The following is a 19,232-nucleotide window of genomic DNA, read 5'->3' on the forward strand; positions in this document are numbered from 1 at the left end:
CAATACAAATGTGTGTTTTATGTACATTTAGTACTTATACCTATTAAATAACATGTAGTAAAACAGAAGTACAGAGCTGAAGTCAAGTTTCCCATGTTTTTGTAATAAGAGTGATGCATTAAAAATACTTGAGCAGAAAAAATATGTTGATGTATAGTTCTACTTCGCATACATATTAGAGGACCTAATCACATGTAATTAACACAAATGTATGTTATGTAGCCTACTAGTAACACACGCACATGCTAGCTTAGCCACACCATATGGAGCCAAGCAGCATCAAGTGTCAAAGCCTCTTCAACTCAGAACACACCAGGGGAAACCGTACCTTATTTCAACCTCGTCGTCACAACTTTATCTTCATTCATCCCTGTCCTCCTCATGTTATTCCATAGCAAAACCTCTCCATCCAGTTTGCCCTCTGAACAGACATCTTAGGTCATCTTTAAGGCCTCGATCCCTGTCACTCTCTCCTGCGAGCCCTGTACCGTGTCCCACTCTAAGCCAAATAGATGCTGGTCAATTTTTAATGACACTATTGTGCTCCTGGCCATGTGCTGGTGAATGGGGAGCACTGGCCAGGAGCACAATAGGAGCAGCCATTTTCTGAAATAAAATGATCAGGCTACCTTCAGTGCACTCAGGACAAACAGCTGGGAGACAAGGAGGAAGCTGGAGGTCAGAGGTGAATGGTGGTGGGGTCAGGTAGAAGATGAGGGGAGGTGGATAATCACGCGTTCTTTTGGCCTAAATCGTATAAAAGCAATGCAATTAATTTTGTACTATACAGAGAAGGAATACATGGTTATATGCAAATGGACCTGTACTTACCAAAATGGATGAGTAAAGGCACCAGGAAATACTCATATTAACGTATAAATGATATGTAGGAACACAGAGCGACTTTTATGTGTTTTTTATTATTCATCCTTTTCCTTTTCCAATCAGGGTTTATATATTCCAACATTATAACAACAGCGTATACCAAATTTAATGTACATGTGTTGATTACATTTTTAAGGATCCAAGGTTTATCTTCAACATTTCACTTCTCACTTTCATATGTTATGTTATAGAATATTGCTTTTCATAAAATCCATCTTCAAATGCCCTTATTTCTCTTTGCTAGTTTAACACAAATCTTTTCCCAGTTTAGTAAACTCTATAAAATGATAATTGTGTTTTTTTTCTTGGTTGTATATCTTAACATAAGTCTTGCCTCCTGAGTTCCTTGTGCTTAATAAGGCCTCAGTTTTATTTCTTTACAATCTGGATGACATCTTCATGCTCCATGATGTGTGTTAAACCCACTCTCTGGGGACTGTACTTGGTGCTGGTTCCCTAAAAAATACAAAATAAAAACACATTAAAATCTTGTCATTACTTTAGTACAAATTAAACATGAAATCAATATTAGTCGTTTAGAGTTGTTAGGGGTGGACAAGACTCGAGAAAAGATATGAGTACGACACATGACTAATATCATTTCAAATATATAAATTGTATGTTTCAGTTTCAAATTTTTGCATCACAACATTTAATTTATTTTTAGGGATGTCACAATCCAGTCTTTTTAAGATCTTGTGGCTCGAGATCCATCCTAAAAGACACTATGTTTACATTCTGATAATAAAACTAATTTGATCTAAAATGGTCTGACTTCAGTACTCTGTTTTACAAATAAATCTGAACACTTACTGTTCAGGTTATTTTAGTTAGTAGATTTTTTTATGCATTATTTTGTGTGCATTGCCCTTTATCCATCAGACAACAAAAATGATTAAAACGTGGCATGACTTACCCAAACCAAGGCATATTTGAACTGGCTAGCTAAGGTTCTGTGGATTCGATGACACTGTTTAAATAAAGAAAACATAAACATCCTTGAAATATTAAATCTCCTTAGGTTTATTATTTTGTTGTCATGTTATTATTAAGTCTTTACTAACCACATGCTCAACAGATGCTCCTCTTCTCATAATGATGGCATCATTAAAGTCTGGTCTCTCTAAAAAGGAATAAGATACAAGATATTTAAAAAAAAAACTATTTTATATGACAATGAAACTATAATCAAAACAGCACATACCGCCTCTCTTCTTTGTGTAAATACAAATGAGGGCCAGGTATTCCCACAACGTCTCCAAAAGGTAATCCAAGTTCAATTTCATCCCACAACTAAAACAATCAAAATGCATATGTACAACTATAAGTAAGATAAAAATATATACAGCATTAACAGTTTTGAATGAATTTTACAGATAAACACCTGATGACTACACTGTGGGGTCTATGAGCGAGACGGTCCACCTCCTCAATGGAAATCTGATCCACTTTATTGTAAACCTGAAATTAAAATAAGAATAAATGAAATGACTAAGTACAGTTTGAGAATGATTAAACTAAAGTCTCTCTTACATAAAGGCACGGCATGTAGACCCTGTTCCCCACAATGACATCAATGAATTCATCTGGCGTACTGTCCTCCCTGAAAAGGACTTCTGCATTAAATATTTCTGTAGTGAAAAGTTAAGAAAATTGGTGGTAAAGACTCAAAACAATGGGGAATTACAGAAAATGTCATATTCATATAATATAAATAATATAAACAACATAGTGAAGGATACTGTATTCATGAAGGATGAGTTGAACCAGCTTCTCTGAGCATTGGGTGAGAGGAACTGTTGAGTTGTAGGAGAGACCGCCACCTTTCTTTTGCTGTAAAAATAGTAGGAATCAATTTCAGTACAGTACAGTTTTACTACCACTATTACAATGAAAATGTGGAAGATGTCGGGGAGGATTTTTTTGTTTTTTTGTTATGGGAGTGGGTGGGGTTATTTGTTTTCTTATGTTTTGTTCTGTCGCAAATGAATAAATATTAGAATAACAAATAAATAAATAAAAACAAACATGAACTACCTTGAAATATATATTTGGTTTTGTTCTATTAAGCCTGATGCCCACAGACTCCAGTTCTTTCTCTAAAAGTTCTCTAAAAAAAGAAGAGTTGAGTTAAAGGTATGCTCAAGTAATTTGGCTTAACTTTATCAAAAATATGGTCAGGTACCTCTGGACATCTCCTTTAGTAGCATCCAACATCATGATGACAACATCTGCAGTTCTGGCAACAGCAATGACTTGTCTACCTCTGCCCTTGCCTACATGACAAATTATTATGAAGAAAACAAACTTCTTGGAAATGTTATATTTATATAAAAATACGGTTGTACCTTGAGCAGCTCCTTCAATGATTCCTGGCAAGTCAAGTAACTGAATATTGGCCCCTTTGTACTGAAAAAGATCAAAACTGAAATAAGTTATATTTTTGGTTATTGAGTAAAATAAACATTCATGTACCTCTATAACGCCAGGTATGCACGTGAGGGTTGTAAACTCGTAAGAGGCAGCCTCACTGGCAGTAGAAGTCATCAAACTGAGAAAAGTGGACTGTAGGTACAAAAATGAAGACTTTATATATTCTGTCACACATGTATTATCATGAAAAACTACAATTAAAACAGGTGCATTTTTACATACCTTACCCACAGAAGGGAAACCGATAAGAGCAACACGTGCATCTCCAGATTTCATAACATCAAAACCTTCACCTTTAGCTCCAGCTGACTTGGAGGGCTCAAGAAGCTGAGATCTGTACTTTGCAAGTTTGGCCTTGAGTAAACCCAAGTGGTACTCAGTGGCTGATGGTAAAGTAAGAAAAACATTATTCATCATTGAGCTTTGAATCATTTTGCTGATGGGTCGGATATGAGAGTTAAACTGAGGTTAATTTAGCCAGTAGCCACAATGTGGAAGTGAACAATATTAGTGATTAGAATAATCAAGAGAAGTGACAGTCTTGTAATGCACAGCGTAGGGTTAACTTACCTTTGTTTTTTTGTGTTCGAGCAATTTCTTTCTCAATTTCAGCAATTTTCTCCAATATCCCCATTGTGATTGGTTTGCTGAATCAAATTCTGCATAAAAATAAAAACGTGTCACTTTTTAGCTTTGCTTAGCTCGCTACTGGTGCAACAATCATGCAAATAAACGGCAACAACTTGTGAGTGTAGGATAAATAAAAAGTAAAGAAACATCACTGAAGTACTGTCTTTTATATAAAATGCGTAAATAATAAAGAAATTTACTCTGTTAAAGAAGCCACTCTTTCAGGCATGCACAGAGGAGTGACATCACACACCGGAAACTGGTCCCCCGCCGGTCAGACCCCGGCGGAAACAAACACAATTACAACTTTGGTTCCGTGTGTTTTTCTGTCTCTTACATCACGCTTCAAAATGTGTAGTCATCTTATGGCTCATTCAGGCATCGTCTACGTGCGGCAGACATTAGATACAAATAGCTATGATTTATATTTCGCATGATGTTGTGACGCGCTGGGTAAATGCTCAGATGTTTTTGTGATATAGTTTTATATTAGCAGTGAACACAGACAGTGAACATGGCTGCGCCCGGAGGACCCAGGGGTTCAGCAACCTCCAGCCCGCCAGGGTTTGAAGGCTTTCCGTTTCCAATGATGGCCAAACCATCCGAGGACAAGAGTGGTAAAGAGCAAGACCAGAGTGAAGGTGTTAAAAAGAAGCCGTGCCGAGCGTGTACGGACTTCAAGAGTTGGATGAAAGTCCAGAAACAGGCGTCAGCAGCAGCGCAGGTGTGACTTCAGGTCATGGCTGGAGGGGGAAGGGGGGGATCCTAGTAGTGCACTGTAATTTATAATTAATAGCTGCTCTAAACTTACCTCAGAGTGATTTCATTACCCTATATCATCCGTATGAGGTGCAAATGTTGTAGTAACATTGTTGAATTGATTTCAGTCTCAAATATATTGTTTGGATGGATATATTCCAGAGCTCATCCACTGAATCAGAGCCACAGCAAGATCCTGAATGTCCCCTGGACCGTCAAGAGCTGGGTCGTAACACCTGGTCCTTTCTACACACAATGGCTGCATATTACCCAGACCAGCCAACGTCCACACAGCAGCAGGAAATGGGACAGTTTATCAACCTTTTCTCCAAGTTCTTCCCATGTGAAGAGTGTGCAGAGGACCTCAGGGACAGGTACCTGCTGAGGACTCTTTTACACTCTTGTAAACCCTGCCAGTATGAATGTTGTTATTTTATTATAAAATAACAACATTCATAAAGGGCCTACATATATACATGGTGTACTTCATAATTATAAGAGTTTTGATCAGAAGCCATTGAGCCCTATGGTCCAACCTGACGCACATGTTTTTAGTGAAAGCGGGAAGCCAAGTTACCAAAGAAAAGTTATATTGATGAGGAGAACATGTAAACTCTGCATGTCTCTTGTAGTTGTTTTGGTTAAATATGTAAAAGTTGTATGTTTTCTTACAGACTGAAGACAAATCAGCCGGACACGAGGAGCCGCCACTTTCTTTCCCAATGGTTTTGTCGTCTTCATAATGACGTGAACATCCGATTAGGGAAGCCGGAGTTTGACTGCTCTCGTGTGGATGAAAGGTGGAAGGATGGATGGAAAGATGGATCATGTGACTGATACATTCAGTCCTTTCCTTAAACTTTATAAGACCAAAAACCTCCATATTTATACATGCAACACTGAAGAGAATATCTGATGCCAGGGCAAAATAAGTGTCTCTCTGTACACTTTATAATAATAATTATTACACTTCTCTCAGATGAACTCGGAGTTGTTAATAATATATAACATGTATAATGTATAAATGTACAATATGACCAGGGTAATTGTGCATATATTAGGCTGTATTCATTGTTGTGTGAAGTTTCTATTTTTATAATGAACAGTTTGTCTATGTGAGTGGACAACTTTTGTCACAATGTTATTGTCAAAGGAGAGCACCAATATTATAAATGCTCAAACTGAGGTGGTTATAAACAATAAAGTGTACCTAAGATGTGACTCTAGATAGTTGAATTTATTATGATGTAAATAATTTCTGAGTAAAATGAAGTAATCCTTCAGGCCTTACTCACATATTGAGTATTTTCATATCTGAGCTGAGCTCTCGCCCTTGTTTTGGCCTCCTCCTCATATGGGCTGCTCTCATTGGCTCTGCGTCTCTGTATTGTCCATAAAGAGCAGTCTCACATCACGGGCTCCAGCGCGTGGTGTTCTGCGCGTCTAGAATGCACGCACTGTCCGCGTGCGTCCTCGTAGCCGCGCGCCTGGGTGCGCGCTAGACTCGTCCCTCTACAGCAGAGAACAGCAGCGCGTCCATCCTGCCGTGGAGCCGGGAGCGTGGAGCTGGGAGCGTGGAGCCGCCAGGAGAGAACCGAGCGCGACAGAAGATGGACGGAGTGGGATCGTTCGGAGCGGGCCGCACCGGGTCCACCATTGACCCCATCGCCTTCGCCAAACAACCAACCACCATCCTCAGAGTGTTAACCTGGGTGAGTGGCGCTGTTCGCGGCGCTGCTGTGTGTGCGTATGTGCGTGTGGTGGACGCTCTGTGGCTGTTTGCAGCGCGAGATCCCGTGACGTTTCCGCACCGAAAATTCAGCCACTAGAAATCCCCATCAAATGTGAGAAACCAGTGCGGAAAGGCGCAGTATTCGGGCTGATGTGGACATTAAATCCGCGCGTGTAGCTCAGATGGAAGGGTGTAGTCAAGGCCTTGTGGTGATCTGACACTGTGACCATCAAACCTGTTTCTGCAGATGTGACTGGACCAAGGCACGGACTCATCATCATCCGTCAGTTTTTATTTCTGTACACAAACAAGAATGAACCCAAGATGTGTTTAGAAAAGCACGGTTTAAATCGTGGCTGAATGTGTTTTTAAAGCTGCAGCGCGGCTCGTGTCGTTTCCTCGGCTGCGCGGGGTTATTATGGTTTAATTAAACTATTATTGTTCAGTGCCCATAATATTTTGAGCTCATGATTTTCCTGATTTACCCCAAACCCTCGGTGTCCGTGGCTCTTCTGTGATTGGTTTGTATCGGAGCATCACGCGCGTCGTGCCGTTTGATGAAGCGCATCACCTTTGGGTGACACAGGGAAGGTCTTTCTCGTCAAAGCGTAAATACACATCCTTCGACAGCCTCTCTGCGTGAAAGTGTCGTTGGTTGGTCATATTCGGAGGTGTTGATGCTCAGATGGAACAGGTTGTGTTTGTGCCAAGTGGAGAACTTAGGCCTAATTGAAATGTGTCTTGTATTGACATTTCTTTTGACAGAAATATAGAATTTTTGCATTTCGACAGGATGTTGGTCCCCAAGTAAATATATTTTAGTGAGGTGCTTAAGTGTTTGCTTGTCTTTTGTTTAAAAAAAAAAAGGAAAGGAAAAAAAACTAGATATTTAAAATTAAAAGATGAGTAAAACAAGTTTATCTGAACAGCACAATGCAATGTACAAGGTAATTCAAAGTGTTTTTAAGAATAAGAAAGACAGTAACATCACAATACAACAAATCAAAACATAAATAATCATCATAAAATTAACATTAAAGGAGAAAAGTGCAGAATAAACCCCTTTCAGTCACATTCACAGATAAACAGAACCGTCTGAATCTGGATTTAAACATCGTCAAAGTCGAGGCCTGAGTCACATCTTCAGGAAGAATGTTCCAGGTTTAAACTGAACAAAACAGAAACGCTGATTACCCATGTCCTATTTAGTCCTGGTTTAGTCCTGGTTTAGTCCTGGTTTAGTCCTGGTTTAATCCTGGTTTAGTCCTGGTTTAGTCCTGGTTTAGTCCTGGTGTAGTCCTGGTTTAGTCCTGGTTTAATCCTGGTTTAGTCCTGGTTTAATCCTGGTTTAGTCCTGGTTTAGTCCTGGTTTAGTCCTGGTTTAGTCCTGGTTTAGTCCTGGTTTAGTCCTGGTGTAGTCCTGGTTTAGTCCTGGTTTAGTCCTGGTGTAGTCCTGGTTTAGTCCTGGTTTAGTCCTGGTTTAGTCCTGGTTTAGTCCTGGTTTAGTCCTGGTGTAGTCCTGGTTTAGTCCTGGTTTAGTCCTGGTGTAGTCCTGGTTTAGTCCTGGTTTAGTCCTGGTTTAGTCCTGGTTTAGTCCTGGTTTAGTCCTGGTTTAGTCCTGGCGTAGTCCTGGTTTAGTCCTGGTTTAGTCCTGGTGTAGTCCTGGTTTAATCCTGGTTTAGTCCTGGTTTAGTCCTGGTTTAGTCCTGGTTTAGTCCTGGTTTAGTCCTGGTGTAGTCCTGGTTTAGTCCTGGTGTAGTCCTGGTGTAGTCCTGGTTTAGTCCTGGTTTAGTCCTGGTTTAGTCCTGGTGTAGTCCTGGTTTAGTCCTGGTGTAGTCCTGGTGTAGTCCTGGTTTAATCCTGGTTTAGTCCTGGTGTAGTCCTGGTTTAGTCCTGGTGTAGTCCTGGTGTAGTCCTGGTTTAGTCCTGGTTTAGTCCTGGTTTAGTCCTGGTGTAGTCCTGGTTTAGTCCTGGTGTAGTCCTGGTTTAATCCTGGTTTAATCCTGGTTTAGTCCTGGTTTAGTCCTGGTTTAGTCCTGGTTTAGTCCTGTCTCTGAAGTCCTCAGAGTGTCAGATGGTTCAAATGGCTCTAATAATAATCCAGTTTATCTTAAATTAATTCAATTGACAGTCACACAGAGACAAGTTTAGTGAAACATACTGAGAGTATTAAGTATATAAAACTTAATAAGCCTTCACAAAAATGGGAATAAAAGCATCAGTGTCCAGATTAGAGCCACGTGATGGGGTTAACTTGTGCATCTGACTTGATCCCATTGTGTGTCCTGCACCATCATATGATCCAAACCCATAAGTACCAGTTCTTTTGAGGTGGAGTGTGTCACATGACCCTATTCTGCCAAGGAGGGTTAGTCAGCTGACCGGGGTCACGCTGGTGGTCCACGTCTGAGGAGGGCCGGGGGAAAAGGGGGAAAGTTGAATTAATGTTGCATTGTTTTAAAAGCCTCCTTCAGTAACTGCCCGTGTTCATGTGGTACTGAAAAGTGCCTCAGGTCTGTGGGATTCTTGAGGGGAAGTCAAGCATCCACCTCTTCAGTCAGTCACAGAGAAAAAAGGAGAAATTAGGTTAATGCCTTCATCTGAACACGCTCAAAAGAGACGCCTTGGAGTAGTGCGTCCCAGCTCCTTTCTACTTACACTGTTTGCAGACTGGACAAAATACTGGTCTGGGAGTCTTTTCAAATGAGAGATTGTGTACACCACTCTAACCTAATCTAAGTGATCCAGGTCTAACACTTACATGATCTTTTCCTTTTCAGATATTTTCCTTGGTGGTGTTTGCGTCCATTGTGAATGAGGGTTATGTTAACTTGGGCAGTGAGCGTCTCCACTGTATCTTCAATAAAAATGCAGACGCTTGCAACTATGGTGTGTTTGTGGGCCTGGTCGGTTTGCTGGCAAGTTCGTTCTTCTTCCTCGTCGATTACAAGTTCTCCTCCATCAGCTCAGTCAAAGACAGGAAAAAGGCTATAATGCTGGAGATTGGCTTTTCAGGTGAGGAGAATGCATGCATCAGTCAAAACCTATGGACATTTTACAGGTGGGAGCAGTGACTTAGTGAAGCATATCACCTGTGGTCAACACCAGTCTGATTAAACTGTGCATGCCTGTGCAGTGTTTACTTTACTCTCTGCTGTGCGTGCCAGTGGAAGACACGGTAATAAATCAACTATTCGCTTATACGTTAACAAAGTACTTTTCTTTTTGCAGGTTTCTGGACCTTCTTGTTCTTTGTCAGTTTCTGCTTTCTGGCCAATCAGTGGTCTCGAACCTCGCCTGACATGCTGCCTCTGAACCAGGGAGCAGACGCCGCCCGAGCTGCTATCGCTTTCTCTTTCTTCTCCATTATTACCTGGGTAAGAGCATCAGCACTTACACCAGTACATACCAGTTTTGCATTTATTGTATATTTTAAAAGGTAAAATGCCTACCAACATTTACTTGTTATTCGTATAAGCAGCAATTAGACTACAACTTAAACTTTTTCCTCTCCCTGTCCTTACTTCCAGGCTGGTCTAACGGTCCGTGCGGTGCAGAAATACCTTCTCGGCACAGACATGACCCTTTTCACCACAGAGCACATGGACGGCGGCGCACCTTCCCAGCCGTACCCCTCCAACTCACCAGGGGGCGGCACCACTGAGACCACGGAGACATACCAGAGCCCACCTTTTACTGAGAACAATGCAGCACCTACATACCAGGTGCCAATTTATTAAAGATTAGACCGACGTGTAAAGGGTTAGCGAAAGAAAACTGCTGTCTGCAACGCTGTATGTGTGTGTTGGATTTGAAATTTATCAGTGATCATATAGTCCGGCCTGTCATTCTCAGTTTCCTCCTCTTGCCACTTCTAAAACTTCCGTGACATTCCAGTTAGAGCTGCACACACAATATGACTTCAGCATATCCAGTGTCTTTATACGATGATTTAAATAAAGCAAGAAGAGCAAACGGAGACAAACAGGTCGTCTTTTGATCGCGAAAACATTGGACAAAAGGAAAAAAATCTGTCAGTATTAAACTTACAAAACCTCTTTCTTATTTTATCAACTTTGCACCTTTAAAAAAAAAAAAAAAAGTGTCAAAACTGTCATGCCAATCGAAACAGGGATTGTTCCATCTGTACTACAGCATTACGAGTCGTAGTGTGTAGTTTTTCCCTGCAACGACTTAATATGAAAACATGTATTGATTCTGCATGTCAACTAAGTGCCATGCTGTACTGTGACTCACACAGTGTTTTGGCAACGTATTATAATAACTCAACTAAATAATCTTAATAAAGCATGAACAAAGACGTAATTCACACTGAGCAAAAAGTTTAAGGATCATTCGGGCTTAGTAAATACTTATCCTAACTCTAACCTTAAGAAAACAGTCGTTGTTCTTGCTTTATTAAGGCAAATTATGGTGTAGTTATTATAAAATGTTACCATGTTTTGATTTAGTAGGTTTCCACATGCTGTTAAAAAACAAAAATCTAAAAAACATTGTGACCAAGTGCAATATATCACATTTCTGTACAGCGGTTTTAAGTGTATTCTGTACTGTAGGTAGGCAAGTTACTGTGGACTCATTTAATTCTAGGCACTGTCTCAAATCATATACTTGTCCAACTGCATTAAAATCTCAGGCATGTATTTTATTTCCAACTAAAGACTGAAAAAAGACGTATCTAGCTATTCCTTCGACTCAAACCAAGTCATATTATCCCTTATAGTCTTCCTCCGTGTTCCAGATTTCAACAGTGTTACAAAGATCTTAGAGTATCACCCGTCTATGTACAGTCGAACCAGGGAATGTACGCGGTATGTCATTTGAGACAGTGTCCGATGTTGAGTGTTGTGTCATTAAATATAAGAGAGGTTCCGGATAAGTCAGGTTTTTTATGTTTACGTTGTAGAAGCTGCCAAACTGCCCTCTGTTCTTTCTTATTACGGAGTATCACAGTAGTACTACTTATTGTTTATGTAATATTATGTAATCATACAGTCTAAGTGTGGCCGGGGGTAAAATAATGAGCGAGAGAGAGAGATGCTGAATGAGTGGGCACAGTCTCAGGCTAAATAAGAATCAGTTTGTGGGATGCTAATCTATTGTTAGCTTGAAAATTCATTGATTCTGCGATGGGGTTATCGGGAGCAGAGGGTGTCGGTTGGGTGGGGTGGGTGGGGTTTCGTTGCTATGGTGACAGGGGCTGGAGTGGGTGGATGTGGGTCACGAGAGGCCATGATGTAGATAGTAACCATGCCAACAATGTCAGTGTATGTAAACAGAGTTTGTGTTTTGTGGATATGTCAAATCATCTCTGGAGTATAAGTTTGTGAGGATGAGAGTGTGAGCTTGTGCACATGTAATAGATCTACATGTGTTTGCAGAATAACTTAAATTAAGTCTGATTTCTTTGTGGAAAATGTGTGGAAAAATGTGTACTTGTTTGAAAACAAATATTACATTTATTTTTGTGGTGTGTACAATGTGTCATTGCGTATTAAGTGTGATGGAGGAAATCATCAGTGTGTTTGACTATTCAGACCAGGAAACAAAATGAAATTTATAAAATATAGTGCTGATATGGCAAAACAGTGTTTTTTTATCTTGATAAAGAGCCAAATATAAATTTAGTGTTATTCTCAACCTGTAGATCATGGAATGCTTTGCCTGCTGTTCTATCTGTGCCCTTGAAACAGTGCCCTCTGCTGACCACAGAAAGCTGGGGCTTATAGGGATTATAAAGTAATCATGTTTAGAAATGAATGCATGAAATTAATGTATAGAGTCCATAATATATGTATTGTATAATCTTTGAATTGATTTAAACTGATGTGAACAGCCATGCAGATGTTAAGGTTCTTTGTGCCAACATTTATTTGTCAGAACATGGTGAGTGGGACTGCTTTCACTTTTCAAACCCCATAATCGCAAAAGACAAAGTTTAAATCTGTCGACTGGACAAACCCCGAGAACAATGATCATCCACAGTGGTCAGGTGACTCCCACGTCGGTCAGTTTAGATTATACTTTTAGTAAGAGCGTGACATTTAATCAGAGACTTTGTCAACCACTGCAATTATAGATCCTTTATTTGGCAAAGGTTCATTTAGATAGAAATGCTCTATTTAATTTGGTGCAGTAAAAGTGCTGCTGTTAACTACTCCACAGCTGTGATCTGAAGATGGCAAACTCAGTGTGGGCCGTTACTTTATTATCAAGTACTGTCAGCTCTGATTGTATTAGTGTTTTCAGTGCTTCAGTCTTCTCTTCAGTCAGTGTGGTAGATCAAATAAGATTACAAGCATTCTGTTTTAGTGCTCCAGCCCATGTACACAACTGTGGTATTGGTTGACTGTAAAATCTGGTATGTTATTGCAGTAAATGGAACCTATGTGTGACGCTGTTCAGGGTCTGGTTTGTCCTGTACTTATGAAAATACAAATATATAATTAAAATGCTGATTATTTATGATTAATATGCACTCTTTGTTAGAAATGATTTGACTTCTTTGAAGGGGAAGTTGGTGCCAAAATCAATGTTTTCTTGTGTGTTCATGTAGTTTTCTCAGACTAAGGCTCTCGAGGGTATGACAGTTCAGTTGGTGCAGTGTTTTCAGTATCTCATTGCATGGAGTTTAAAATTTGTTCTACTACAGTAGTGATGGCAAAATGTGAAACTCATCAACAAAACGGCATTGATTTTGTAGCATACCACCCCTTTGTTTTTTATTTTAATGAATCCTGTTCTGAAGGTGTACAACTTTTCAATGTAAATCACCGTGTACAGAGGTGTGTGTCACTGTCTACCTGAATGTGTCTGGACTGCAGTCTGACTGTCACATGAATAAAAAAAAAGAAAACATGTTATGGTCCATTTCTGTCTCAATCAAATAACTATTTCAGATGAACAAGGAGTAATACAGAACATTTGAAAGCAAAACATGGGATGGTCCAATATTTCCCTTGTTGTTGTGATCAATATGTTGTCCCTTGTTGTTGTGATCCCCAATACTAAGACTTATTTATGTGTGTATAAAAGAAATATTTGAACAATGTGTGTACAACAGTGTGTTTATAATCTGAAATATAACACACATCTTTATCTTAACTGTGCTACTAATTCCATATTAACTCGATATTATGTTTAACCCGTTGTTTTGACACAGACATTGTGGCAGTTTGGGGGGGGAAAAAATAAGAATTTTTCAATATTGGACAGAACCGATATGTGGAAAAAAAAAAAAAGATTCAACTGAAATCTGATAATTGGCACCATTAGTATCATTAGGTCATATTTTCATGTTGAATTATAGGAGCAATAAGACAAAGGAAAATTATATGAATCTGCTTTTTACCGTACCATTGAAAACAAAACAATACATTACTTTATCCTGTCAGTCCCGCAGCTTTACTGTTTGAATAAAGCTGTACTATGCTATGGTACAGCTTTACTTGTACCACTTGTGCCCCCCGCAATCAAATTAGGATAGAAACATGAGCTTAAAAGATTGGAGACATCGATGAGGTCACTGTCCTGCACTGTGGCATGAACACACACCTATGGGAAAGATATTGCTGAAAAGTACAGCTTTATTATTAGGCATCATGAAAATAGAAAGATGATGTGTCACAATCTCAGTGTAGATCCATGGACCCAAAAACACATGCGGGTCGGGGGTGAGCAGCAGTGCAGAGTGAGGGTCCTGAGATGATGAGACAAGGCCTTATGTAAAAGGGTCAAAGAAAGGTCCCCACTATGAGCTCCAAACATTCACAGGTTTGTTTATCAGTGTGATATGGAGAACAAAGGGAATTCTGAAGAGAAACTATATAAAAGTGTAAACCATTTTGTTTCTGTTTGTTCATAACCCTTCCAGCGATTCACTTGGTTTATATCGAATAATATCACCATCAGAGTTACAGAGTTAAAAGCAAAAAAGAAATAAACAAAATGTAATGTATTAGTAAGCATTATGTAAATAAAAGTCATAATTTTCCAAACTCAATAAATAATGAACTCTGATTTGATGATGCCAGTACCAGCTGGAAAGGTCACCACAGAAAGTGTCTAAAAGCAGAGCCTCTTTGTAGAGCAAACCACCCAAAACCTGTTCACTGTAGCATCACTACAACTCCAATCACCCTCCACTCACTCTCCACGTAAGCCCCGGTCTCCACTGGGATGTGGTTGGCTGAGAAAGCAGCGACTTTAAGCCTCTGATAGTTAGCCAGACTAACCCTAGTTAGTCTTTAGAACAGCAAGGGCTAGCTGATGATACGACTAATTGACTGGAGTGAAGGGAACTCCTCACTCTCCATCGTGTGCAAGGACTTGTGGGAGTTGAAGTCTTTGGGAGCCAGCACCTGTCTACAAGTGGGACAAATCTGGCAGTCCAGTTCAGCAGCAGCATTAGAAATAGTGGGAGGAGTTTGCCATGGATTCTTTTTGTTCTTATTTTTCTTGCCTCCCCCGGTCTGCTTCTCCATCGCTCTGCTGTCTCCATGGGCAGTGAGCAGCTCCTGTTGCTTACTTGTGTCTGGCAAAAGCACGAGCAGTTCATTGAAGATGCGGTTGAAGTCCTCTCCGAGCAGGTCCTTGCAACTGTGGTGGTACTGCGTTGCTGAAATGACACCCTGCCAGTACAAACCAGATGCACTTTTAGCACATTTTCTACATTACACAGGTGAGTTTATCCTCATTAAATACCACTGTAAATGTTGTACAATACCTGTCTGAATTGTGCAGAGTAGTTTTTGAACTGGTTGAACTTTGACTCATCATTGTGAAGGTATTTCTTAATCGACAAGATCAGGTCCATGTTTCTCTGTTTGAAGTCTTCTGGGATGTGGTATCCTCCTGATGCCACTGAAGGGCTATAAAACAACAGAATCATTTAGATTGTGTCCACATATGAAAACTTCATCTTTATATAAAGTGTTCATGACTGACCTGTTAGAGGAGGAAGGCTCAGGCACATTGCTGTTTAGAGGAATGCCAGTGAATCCTGGAGGAGGCTTAGGCCCAGTACTCCCCAGACCAGGAGGTGGACTTGGGGCTACAGGCACAGGAGGAGGATTTGAAGCCTTTATTGGAAAAGAGGTCTTGAAGCCTGTCATGATAAAATACAAAGATGATCTAAATTTTGAAACACAATTAAAAAGAATAAAATATGTAAGAAAAATCCAGCTACAGCATGTGATGCTGTATTTGGTTAACATTTTTACATTTTTATTTGCCCACTGTTATGCATCATAACAGCAGGCATTAAGTTCTCAGTAAGTGCAACAGAGCAAGTGTAATCATGTCCATCATAGACCAATAACATCACAGTTTGCCTGTTATTACTAAAAACCTACTAGACCAGATACCTACCTGGTGGTGGTTTCTGTGCTGTGAGGGCAGGAAATTCTTCCTCTTGTTCAGTTGTTTGGTCAGTGTTTGTGGCAGTTACACCAGGAACTTTCTTGTTTGTAGATGGGGATTTATCAGGATAGCCATTAGCTAAACTAGGCTTGATCTGGGTTTTCTCAGGAACATTTTCCTTTTGGGCAGCAGTTTCCACAGGACAGGACTCTGTCATGGATGCCTTTTCCGTCCCTGATGTCAGAGCTGACGAAACTGCATTGTTCTTCTGTTGTTTTTTCTTTTTGTTGTTTTCTTTTTTGTCTTTAGCCATAGGCATAGGGTCCAAGTTGGTGGTCAAGTTTGGAGGCTTTTGAGGGTGAGGCTTTTTATTATTACCATTTCCTTTTACAGTGAGCAATGAGGAAATATCCAACATGGTGGGCACTGCCCGAAACTCCTGCTGTGTCAAGCCGCCACTTTCTTCATCTGAGTTTGGAGGAGACCAGTTAACTGGGGCTTTGCCACTCTCTCCTACCTTCTTTTTCCTCTTGGAGGATGACACGCTCGTGGAAGAGAGAAGCTGAGGACCTGGGGAGATGGGAGCAGGTGTAGTGGGAGCAGGGGGGTGGGTTTTAGGGGCAGCAACTTGGCTGGACCAAGCAGAATTAGTTCCTGTTGAGGGTTTGACAGGCCGAATCTTAGAAACAAGAGCAGGGAAATCCTCGTCCTGGAATGATGAAGTCTTTTTAGGTTGAGCTGAGTAGGCTGGAGCCATGGGTGTAGAAACATTGCCCACAGACAAACTTGGGAAGTCGTCTTCTTTAAGACGGGCATGAGATGCAGGTGGTGTTGGGGCAGAAACAGGCTTCACACTAAAATAAAAATGTTTAACATATGAAACCAAACAAAAACATATCGTAAATACATAACAGCACAATGTAAGAAATATGATCAACTCAGAAGAAAGAATTACATTGATATTGCTGCCGTGGCTCCCAAAGCGGGAAAGTCATCTTCATCTCCAGGATTTGTGCTTTTCATGGTTTTTACTGTACGAGACAAAATATACATCAGCACAAAACTGCACACCACACTAAACTATACAGGTGAATGTGCAATTCTTTACCTGGAGGCATGTTGGCTGTGGGATTTACAGGGCCTGTCCTAGATCGTGGTTCCTCTGGATCAGTTCTCTCTGCCCTCTCCTTTACCTTTGAAGCTCCCCTGTCTTTCATGGCCCCCCTCTCTTCCTGACGGCGCATTGCTAAAGATGCCCTCATGGCTGCTGCCACATCTCGGTCCTCCTCTTCTCTGTATATGCACAAAAAAACTCAGACCACAAATGATGATACATTTCTTCTGTATTAAACTGTACAACTACCTGGAATATCTCCAGCTCTTTTGTGCCCCCTGAAATCGTCCTCTTCCTCGATTATGATGCACCTCTTGATAGTCTTCACCTGTCACTTGACCTTTCAATACAAGCACCCATTTTCATGTTATTTTTAAAATTAAAATAAATAAAACTGTAAACATTTGAAAACAGCCTCTGAACTAACCCTCATTTCGTCTTTGTTGTCTGGGGGCCAAGTTGAACTGCAGGTCGATCTGGCGGTTCTGGCGTGCCTCGGCTCGGTTCTTACTGTGCGCTGCAGCCTTATGAGCTTTATAGTCAATCTCTGAACGAAATGCATGAGTGAACTGCTCTGTAGCGCAACGGCCCTCCTCACACAGATAGTGGCTCTCTCTGAAGTGTTCACTCAGGTACTGGTAGTCACTGGTCACATTTCAAAAAAGTAGAAATATATGAGATCAATAAATAAAAGGTAAAATAATGGTTCAGCAGACAGTTTTTCCTCACCAGTAGTATTCTTGTGATCCATCTGCGTCACAGAAATGACAGAAGTAATGATCTCTGCGCAAGTGTTTAAGCAGTTCATCATTATCTAGATATCGTTCATCACAGAACTTGCAAAGCGGGTGTCCTCTGTGGCTTGTGTCATCAGGGTCTCCTTGAGTTCGATGACGGGCCAGTTCCTTTCGGGTGTACCATTTGCGCTCGTAGGAGAAGATCTAGAAGTTGATGGAAATTCACGCCAACCAGTCACTCACATTAGGTAATTCTTTAACAAATACTGGATACTCCTACACATACCTTGAGATGTTTTGAGCACAGTTTGCAACTAAAAAGCTCATGCTGCTTCCTCATGTGCTGTTCCAGTTCTTCAAACTTTGAGAAGCCTTTTGGCTCTGGACAGTGAATACATTCTGGCAGCAAAAGGTGTCTGGTGGAAAAAGACGGTCAGATTCAGTACGCATTATTTTATTTGTCCAGGTTTGAGTTATATTATAAAATTACCTGTACTGTCCAAAGAGTCTCTCATCCTTAAAATATATGTCATGATTTTTATCACATGGAAACTTCTGATAGGGTAGAGATGAAAAGCTTTCTAGTTTCTTTACAAATACCACCTGGAAACAAACAAGGTAAATGTTCCTTTAAGCAACTGTGAGGAAATATCAGTGTGGGCTTTGAAAGTAGTAAAAGTCTACTTCTGAATAAATAAGAAACAGAACAGACGAGTACATTTAACCAACGTAAACAGCATTATATAGATAGGGCAGTCCTCAGTTAAAAGGGTTGGGCAACTGTACAGTCACCTGGATAAAGTTCAAATAAAAACTGTGGCCTTTGTATGCTATGACAGATGATTCATAACAGTTATGTGGCTCTGACTGCATAATCATGGTCGTTTAATCCAGTCAAGTGGGTGTCAAAGTCATTATTTAAAAAGTGTTTTGAGCCACTTCATAGAAACAGACATAAGGACATGTATGGAGCTCCCGGTGTGAGACTTGGCAGCTTTGAATGACGTGCTCGAAATGAGAAGCTCATGCTAGCTGCGTTAGCTTTACTGGAGCTAATGACAGCTAGCTTTAGAAAAAAGTCAGGGGTGAACATAGTGAGTCTTGGTAGTTAATTTTGTCGTTTTGGTTTATTTATTCAACTATCACACACACATTAGACACTGGATTAGCTAATCCACAGTTGTGTGACGTCAGATGTCTTCATTAAACACAGGCTAGCACACAGAGCATACCTTATCTAGCTCCTCTCGGCACACTGCACAGTACTTCTGCTCGCACAACACCCGCATTTTAGTGGAGCAACGGTAACACACCGGGTGGTCACATTTTCCTAAGGCGAAGATGTCGATTTCTTGACAGCAGAGGACGCAGTGTTTCTCGGTTTCCTTTGTACTTGGGTCCATAGTTGTAATTTCAAAAGCACAGTTGTGTTTTTTGAGAAGAGCCAAGGCGGTGAGGTGCTTACGTAATTCTAAAGTCTGCCGCGTAGCGTGGCTCACGTACAGTTTGCGTAACAGCGCAGAGCTGACGTACAGGACGCACCGTCCGCACGTGCACCGCG

The 19,232-nt window shown here is 40.6% G+C and overlaps 4 protein-coding genes across 4 annotated transcripts; 2 read left to right on the plus strand and 2 right to left on the minus strand.

The window, feature by feature from the left end:
- Positions 1-919: 919 nt before the first annotated feature.
- Positions 920-4,224, minus strand: drg2 (developmentally regulated GTP binding protein 2). The gene is made up of 14 exons (XM_033971430.2): positions 4,149-4,224; positions 3,889-3,977; positions 3,541-3,701; positions 3,361-3,450; positions 3,234-3,294; positions 3,071-3,161; positions 2,923-2,995; positions 2,628-2,718; positions 2,419-2,516; positions 2,270-2,346; positions 2,090-2,178; positions 1,950-2,008; positions 1,802-1,855; positions 920-1,341 (listed from the first exon to the last, which is right to left on the minus strand). Exons 2-14 carry the CDS (start codon positions 3,950-3,952, stop codon positions 1,255-1,257), a joined length of 1,095 nt encoding a protein of 364 aa, XP_033827321.1. The 5' UTR covers positions 3,953-3,977; positions 4,149-4,224; the 3' UTR covers positions 920-1,254.
- Positions 4,225-4,257: 33 nt separating this feature from the next.
- Positions 4,258-5,927, plus strand: gfer (growth factor, augmenter of liver regeneration (ERV1 homolog, S. cerevisiae)). The gene is made up of 3 exons (XM_033971011.2): positions 4,258-4,672; positions 4,870-5,081; positions 5,382-5,927. The coding sequence occupies exons 1-3, from the start codon at positions 4,463-4,465 to the stop codon at positions 5,542-5,544; spliced, it is 585 nt and encodes a 194-aa protein (XP_033826902.1). The 5' UTR covers positions 4,258-4,462; the 3' UTR covers positions 5,545-5,927.
- A 193-nt stretch (positions 5,928-6,120) lies between these two features.
- On the plus strand, positions 6,121-11,604 carry syngr3a (synaptogyrin 3a). Its single transcript, XM_033970633.2, has 4 exons — positions 6,121-6,419; positions 9,220-9,454; positions 9,671-9,816; positions 9,970-11,604. The coding sequence occupies exons 1-4, from the start codon at positions 6,318-6,320 to the stop codon at positions 10,177-10,179; spliced, it is 693 nt and encodes a 230-aa protein (XP_033826524.1). The 5' UTR covers positions 6,121-6,317; the 3' UTR covers positions 10,180-11,604.
- Positions 11,605-12,237: 633 nt separating this feature from the next.
- On the minus strand, positions 12,238-19,222 carry znf598 (zinc finger protein 598). The gene is made up of 12 exons (XM_033970632.2): positions 18,904-19,222; positions 18,162-18,274; positions 17,958-18,087; positions 17,664-17,875; positions 17,362-17,579; positions 17,184-17,274; positions 16,929-17,113; positions 16,776-16,851; positions 15,830-16,674; positions 15,407-15,566; positions 15,186-15,330; positions 12,238-15,090 (listed from the first exon to the last, which is right to left on the minus strand). Exons 1-12 carry the CDS (start codon positions 19,072-19,074, stop codon positions 14,722-14,724), a joined length of 2,715 nt encoding a protein of 904 aa, XP_033826523.1. The 5' UTR covers positions 19,075-19,222; the 3' UTR covers positions 12,238-14,721.
- Between the last annotated feature and the right edge of the window lie 10 nt (positions 19,223-19,232).

Source organism: Periophthalmus magnuspinnatus, chromosome 8, assembly GCF_009829125.3.
Source record: "Periophthalmus magnuspinnatus isolate fPerMag1 chromosome 8, fPerMag1.2.pri, whole genome shotgun sequence".
Classification (NCBI taxonomy): Eukaryota; Metazoa; Chordata; class Actinopteri; order Gobiiformes; family Gobiidae; genus Periophthalmus; species Periophthalmus magnuspinnatus.